This window comes from Anomalospiza imberbis, chromosome 4 (assembly GCF_031753505.1).
Source record: "Anomalospiza imberbis isolate Cuckoo-Finch-1a 21T00152 chromosome 4, ASM3175350v1, whole genome shotgun sequence".
In the NCBI taxonomy this organism is placed as follows: domain Eukaryota; kingdom Metazoa; phylum Chordata; class Aves; order Passeriformes; family Viduidae; genus Anomalospiza; species Anomalospiza imberbis.
The window spans coordinates 42,722,650-42,729,675 of NC_089684.1; the positions used below are offsets into that span (position 1 = coordinate 42,722,650).

At 46.5% G+C, this 7,026-nt stretch overlaps 2 protein-coding genes across 2 annotated transcripts in view; one reads left to right on the forward strand and one right to left on the reverse strand.

The window, feature by feature from the left end:
* Positions 1-4,075, reverse strand: part of NAA15 (N-alpha-acetyltransferase 15, NatA auxiliary subunit) — a 37,182-nt gene extending 33,107 nt beyond the window's left edge. Inside the window, exon 1 of the mRNA XM_068188052.1 lies at positions 3,904-4,075. Coding sequence (XP_068044153.1) covers positions 3,904-3,957 — 54 coding nt within the window. The 5' untranslated portion in view covers positions 3,958-4,075. The remainder of the gene's footprint in view (positions 1-3,903) is intronic.
* Positions 4,076-4,395: 320 nt separating this feature from the next.
* Positions 4,396-6,356, forward strand: NDUFC1 (NADH:ubiquinone oxidoreductase subunit C1). Its single transcript, XM_068188053.1, has 3 exons — positions 4,396-4,593; positions 5,305-5,408; positions 6,273-6,356. The coding sequence occupies exons 1-3, from the start codon at positions 4,527-4,529 to the stop codon at positions 6,354-6,356; spliced, it is 255 nt and encodes an 84-aa protein (XP_068044154.1). The 5' UTR covers positions 4,396-4,526.
* The last annotated feature ends 670 nt before the right edge of the window (positions 6,357-7,026 follow it).

Sequence of the window (7,026 nt, forward strand, 5' to 3'; positions counted from 1 at the left end):
GCCCCGCTGGAGCACACGGGTTCTGGCCACGCCCAATCAAGCCTGCACAGCACCTAAGGGAACTGGTAGAGATGAAAGATTAATAGCTTTCATGTGTCAGAATGGCCATGGCTAACCCCCAGTCCTGAACAGGGAAACTCTGATCTTCATACAATGCAGTATCCAGCAGCTCAGTCCAGTACAGCATCTTCTTCCTCAGTACACTACTTCTACAGCACAAAACAGAGTTGTGAGCCAGTGGAACTGTTTAAACAAGGACTGAACACACACAGCTGCACTGCTTGTTTCCAACATAAAATACAACCACGTTTCACTTCTGAAATACTTGGACTTTTTTCCTCTAAGCTCACTACACATGGTGAAAAATACTCACACCACTTTAGTCTGCCAGAACTTCAAGAACTTCATCCTGATGTTTCAAGAGACTGAAAAAAACTCTTCCACAAAATATATGGCACCCCTAACAGCTCTGTATTTAATTTTTCTTCAATACCTTTTCAATAAATATATTTAACTTTTACATCCAAAAAAAAAAAACCTTAATTGAGTATTATCTTTGGGATTTGTAAAATAAAAGTGAACATCATTCATGAACTGTACCTGACCAGATACAGCAGATGAATAATTTGGCAAAATTCCAGGAATGGTTAAGGAATATTCATCAGTTATATTTTATTAAAAATCAGTCAATGTTACTTCCTACAACTACTAGTTCTATAGTTGATACTAAAGGGGGTGGGGGGAGAAAGAAATGGAGTACACTACTTTTTCCATTACTTCATAGTGCATCCAGCCTTCTCTGTACCAAAATCCCAACTTAACCATTACTGTGCTCTATTTACTATTCTATCCTTTCACCTGCCTCCACCTGAATTCTTCTCCAGTAATTTCTGGACTGCCTAGAAATTACATGTGTTCAAAAGAATCATAAGGACTCAATTATTTTAGCTGTTCAAATGTTGAGATCCACTTTTGCTCTAAATTCCTCAGAATCTCTGAGCAGAAGAACATCTACTTGTAGACCTAATAGCAAATAGTTAAAACTATAAAAACTATATGAACTACACAATTTTTTTAATGGAAGTGCAAGTTTAAGGAGAACAGTCATTGCTAATCCTGTGGGTGTTTTGTTTTTTTTTTTTTATTCGAGCTAATTATGCAGATCTCTTTCCTGCTGTACTACAGGAACTCTGAATTGTAACATGTCTTTCAAATGGAAAAATGTTTCTATTAGAAACTCTACATGCCTGTAAAGTGACTAAAAGAGGTTAGTCTAGTTACAGTGTGTTGAACAGGCAAAGACAAAGTGTACACACTTCTGAACTCAGAATTTGTCAGTTTGTCAGGTAAATGGAAATGCTGGCTTGTGAGCAAACCTATACACATGAGAAAGGTACCGACCATGCAAGATGCTTACTACTGAACAAACAAAAAAAACCAAACTCTAAAAGCTAATTATTGCCCTTTGCCATGCAAAGCTGGGCAGGTTGGTAACATTTGTGTTACAGGTATAGATCTTAAAAAAAAAAAATAGAAATGAGGCCTCAGGAATTGAAAACACACACAAAACAGATTGAAAAAAAACCCAACTTTATGCTTCACTTGCAAAAACACAAGGCAGTTATCCCCTTAGCTCCTGTGTTTATTATCTCCATTAAATTCAGAATGGGAATGGGTTTATACTTGTGTTAACAGCCTGTGTACCAGTAATTACATATCTGTAAGGTATTGCATCCTTTCAGTAACACTTGGGCCACTTCCCAAAGCATCTCTTGAAAAAAACCTCATCCAGGTATGCTGAACATGACATATGGCCTGGCTGGGCCAGGAGGCAGCATGTGTTTACCCAGGACCACCTCATTCCTGGTAGGGGGCTCAGAGCTGCACAGGCAGACCTCAACTCCTCCTACTGCTGCTCAGCTTCCCACCAAACACTACAAAAGGTGGCAGAGGAAGAAGTGCTACAGTCTTCAGAAAAGATGTGTAGAATGAGGAGAGGCTGCAGGATGAGAGAGGTGTGAAGAGAAGAGTGAAGGCACAGAAGGGAAGTAATTTTTCTTATGGCCTGCACTTAGGACTTCCTAAAAGATACCTCACTAATTCAAGTCAAACACATAACCAAAACTTCACAAAGTAGGGTCATTATCTGTAAAAGGGCATACAAGTAGTTCATTAGCATAATTTTCAGTGTGATGAAAACCAGCTCTGAGCCTTTTCTATTCACCACGTGTTATAAAGATACCACATCACAAGGCAGACTACACATCTGTCTCACAGGCTCATCCCTGTGAGACACAGGAAAAGATCACAATGACACAACAGCTTTTAGCCTATCCAGATACCTCAAACGCCACGATTTTTATTAAAGATCTGCAGTTTAAAAAAAAGCGTACAGAAATCTGCTTGCACTGGGGCACACCTTTTCTAGTCTGAATCAAGTTATGAACGCAAGGGTGCTGAGCCAGCACTTTCTCCAAAGACACCCTTTTTCCTTATTTGTTCCTGCCCTCCACACAAACACTCAGACACATTCAAGCAAAGGGAAAAATTAAAGAAAAAACAGAAATAAAAAACCAACCAAACCCGCTCAGATTTCAACACGGACAAGCTCCTTGATTCAGTGTGCCCTGTAATCACACAAACCATCCTCAATGCAAAGGAGGATGGATCACCGAGCAGCAAGGCTAGGTCTTTCCCAGCCCATGACACATGAAAAACTACATACTCAGTACAAGGTCATACCAACTCGGAAGCATGACTGAATCTTTCAAAGCAGAAATCAGATTTATAGTTCATCATATTTACTTTTTAACCCTGACTGAAACTGCATGTCTCATGGCCACATGCCTGTGCAAAGGGCTTTCTAGTTCTCCATGCTCCATTTGCATAAAAAAATTTTGGAAACAGAAGTGACAGAAGACTGTACACATCCCTCACACTTAAGTGGCAGAAGTTTACAGAACCTTAAGAGTGCTGCTGCTCCAAAAGGACAACAGTACTCATCTTACTTCTGATCTTTGGAATAACTCAAAATAGTAGCGTAAGTTTCTCTGAAAGACAACATGAGATTTTTAGACAACATCGACTTCTTCTGAGAGAAAACAGCTTGATCTAGATACAGAATCTTCTAAATAAATCCACTGAAGTTGCTCACTAACAAACTTAAGACGCTTCCAATTCAACCCAAGTCCTTAGAAACACAATGTTTCCGCAACACCGCATGAAAGCTGAAACAAGTTCCTTAAGATGTAGCTGAATTGGGCCCACTTTGCTGGTATTTGGACTGTAGACAATCTCAACCTCATTCTGAAAACCAGGCTTCTTGCCTAAATTACACTGAACGTTCTCTCATCCATATGCCAGCTGCCACCCAGCAAAATCGATTGACAAATTTCCACAGGAGTTGGCTGCAAATTAAACTTCGGGAAGACTTCAAAACCTTCATCCTTCTCCACTTCCTCCTTCGAAAGCCATCTTCTCACCGACCAACAAACATGGTTATTGCCTACAGCAAAACAATGAGTTATAAAAGAAAAAAAAAAAAAAAAAAAGAAAAAAGAAAAAAGAAAAAAAAAAGCGAACCCAGGGTGGGTGGCTCGGCAGGACAACGGCTGCAACGGCGAGCGATGAATGAAGCGGCCACGGGGTACTTCCCGGAGCCCGGGGTGCCTCACCGCGGCCAGCGACGGGACCTGGTGGGCGAGCGGGCCCCAGCGCTGCCCCAGTCGGGCGGGACGCGGTGCGGGTGACGGGCGGCGCTGGGGCCGGCCTGCCCCAGCCGTAAGGAGCCGCGGCCGGGGCGGTGGCGCCGGGACTCCGCTCCCCGCCGGCTCGGGCTACGAGCTGGGGCCTCCTCGACCCGCTCCCCGCAGCCGAGCCCGGGCCTCCCGCTCCGCCACTCACCAGGATGCGCTTGAAGAGCGCGTTCTCCTTGGGCGGCAGGCTCACAGACGGCATCCTCCCCGCCGCCGGCTCCGGCGCCGCCGAGGGGTTCCGAGGAGGAGACTGAGTGGGCGGGCGGGCGGGCTACGTCCCGTCTCCGCCGCTCGGCCGCCGCCGCCGTGAGCCTCCCCGCTGGATTCCAGCCGCTGCCGCCGCCTGCCGCCCGCGGGCCCGGCCCTTCCCGGTCCTTCCCGGCCCCTCCGGCCGCCGCGCGCGCCGGGCTCCCCGCGCCAGCCCCGGGCGCGCTCACGTGGTCCCGAGCGGCCGCCGAGCCGCCGCCAAAATGGCAGCGCCGCGCTTCCCCAGCCGGGTCACGGCGGCCCCGCGCATGCGCCGCGGCCCCGCGCCGGCCCCGCCCCGCCGCTGGTGTGGGCCCCGCCGCGGAGCCGGGGCCGGCCGGGGGTGGCTCCGCAGCGGCAGCGCCGCTGCCCGGTGCCGGCGGCGGGCGGGGAAGAGCGGGGAGCCATGGGCTTGCGCAGGGTCCGCCGGGTCTTGCGCGGCGGAGCTCGCCCGCCCGGGCGCCGGGGCACGGGCGGGGCGGGGTGGCCCCACCCCCGCGGGCGGAGCCGGGTCCCGTCGACAAGATGGCGGTGGGCTTGAGGGCGGTGAGGCGCTGGCGGCTGGTGGCGGCAGCAGCACCACCCAGCCTCGGTGAGCGGCGGTGGCGGGACGAGCCACCCTTCGGGGCAGGCTGGTGGGCTTTGCCCCGGCCCGCTGGCCTAGGGCCGCGGGACCTGTGCTGCCTGGTCAGGCGGCGGCGTCCCCGCCAGCCAGTCCGCCTCCGGGTTTAGAGGAAGCTTCGGTGGTAGCTTCTGTCCGCGTACTGTTTTTAGTCGGTGCCCATTAGTTATTTTTTAATCTTTTGCTTATCTCTCTTATGTTGGTATTATATGGAGGCCGGGGGGAGGGCTCACCATGTCTCGCCGCGACGGTGGTGCCGGCCCTTAGCAGGAAGGCTGTGGCCGTAGCGCGCTTGATTAGCGGGGGATCGGAGGTGGGGAAGGCCTGGGGCTGGGGGCTTTAGGCAGGGGACAGTGAGAGGCATCCTTATAGAGCAGAAGACGCGGGGAGGAATAGTTATTGTGGCCGGGGAAAGGGCAAAAATCACTGCTTTTGAGTAGTTGGCAGCCCCCTCCCTCCCCCCCGCCCCCGTCCCCGCTCTCGCGGATCAGGGAGCGTATGCTGCGGGGATCCTACGAATAGATAGGCCAGAACAATGTTATGGAGACAACCTCATCACTGCATTCACTTGGGGTTTGTGTTGTGGTTTGGTTGTTTTCCCTGATTGCATGAATGTCAGTAAGTACTTGTTAGTCTAACCTTGAGGAATGTTAATATATTTGCAATCTTGTGCCTTTTTAGCTTTTACTCGTTCTGCATTTGTTGTGAGAAAACCAAATAATGCCCAACCAAACTGGCTGGGAGTTGGCTTGGCATTTGGCACCAGTGCTGTCTTGTGGGCTCTTGTAAGTGTTTTCATCTGCTTTTGTTGAACGTAACTATTCCTTAAAAATCATAATAGTGGTATGAATGCAGTCACTGCAACCTACTGAGTTTATTGGGTTAACGGATGGTCATAGCAGGTGTCAAATTTGAATCATGATTATCTTCATTACTTATATTTTCCCAGCTTTATGCTGTGCTCTTATTTTAAGAAATGAACAACTTCTTAATCTTCTTCTCTCTGTTGCAAACTTAAAACATCCACAACAGAATTAATTCTTCAAGCCTCTTGGATTAATGCTTTGGTATTATTTTTCCCATGGTCTTTCCAAAAAAGAAAGAAGATCTAGGGATGTGCCCAGATAATGTTTATCAGACTACCAATGCATTCTCTTCTTATACTTTTCAGCTGGTTAAAGTGGTTTTAGCTGATTTCGATAGATTAAGACCGCTTTTTCCTGAGCAAAGTGCAGATGTAAGATAGTCTCTGTTTCAGAGAAGTCATAGACTTTATGGTGTTAAAGCAAGCAGAGTGTAGTAGCTCTCAGGAAGAATCGTGTAGGATCAACAGCACTCCCCATGGTGACAGTGTTTTCAGAGTGGGATGGATTCCCTTTGGCGTTTTCCCCTTTTTTGGGAGTGGTGAATTAATTGTCAGTGGAAGCCCCCTCCCCCATCTGGTCAGGAGAGAATGTTTGTCCTACGGGCATTGTTTTCACACCTTTTTCAGTTGTTAATTTACATATGTTGTGTTCTGGATGATCCCAGTTACATACAGGTTTGCATTCTGAAAACAGGTATTTATTTTATATTCTGTAAAACTCTTTTTGTTGTCTGGATCCAGCTGTGAACTGTATAGCTGTGTATAATATGCTGCTCTTTTATAGCTTGTCAAGCAGCATAATGAAGATGTAATGGAATATGAAAGAAGAAAACAAGCGAGAGGACACAAGTGTACAGAATGCTCATAGTAAGTATGCACATACGAATGCTTTTGACTTAGCTGAACACAAATTCTGATGATCTTTGACATCTTTTAGGAATCAAGATACTGAACTGACTTATAGTCTTCTTTTTTTTTTTCTCAGTACTTTGCATTTTGGCTTTTGCTATTATTTTAAATCATTCCCAGGTTTAAAATGATAAGGTGGCTGATCTGTATTTTCACATGTTCACTTGTGTGTATGTTCCCTCTTAGCTTTCTATCTTGAACATGCAAACTCTTAGAAAATAACACATCTCTTACAGTGTCTACAATAAATAAAGGTTGTAAATTGAATGCCCTATAAATGGCAAGGAAACAAGAGTGACTAATGGTAGCTTATCTTTTCATCTTGTTTTTTATATTAACATATACAATGGGGTATGTTTTTTTCTCAGTTTCACATCTATAGTACACAAAAAGTGATGTAAAGTCAATGCCTGTAAAGGTGCACTATAGGGCAAAGTGTATGTGGTCGTTGTCCCTTTTCAGTATAAAAAACATAATTTGTGTTTCTGCCAGCTAGGAAGTCTTTGGCGATTGTGGCCTCACAGCAATTAATGTGACACATGAAAAAAAATCCTTATACTATAGAAAAGCTTGTGCTATGGTTGTTTTTCGCCATAAACATTCCTCTTCAGATAAGAATGCAGGATGTT

Excerpts from the sequence above, each read along its gene's own strand:
- NDUFC1 (XM_068188053.1), top strand. The coding sequence starts at position 4,527 with ATGGCGGTGGGCTTGAGGGCGGTGAGGCGCTGGCGGCTGGTGGCGGCA. Across the intron at positions 4,594-5,304 it reads AGCAGCACCACCCAGCCTCG|CTTTTACTCGTTCTGCATTT; the intron begins GTGAGCGGCGGT and ends GTGCCTTTTTAG. Across the intron at positions 5,409-6,272 it reads GTGCTGTCTTGTGGGCTCTT|CTTGTCAAGCAGCATAATGA; the intron begins GTAAGTGTTTTC and ends GCTCTTTTATAG.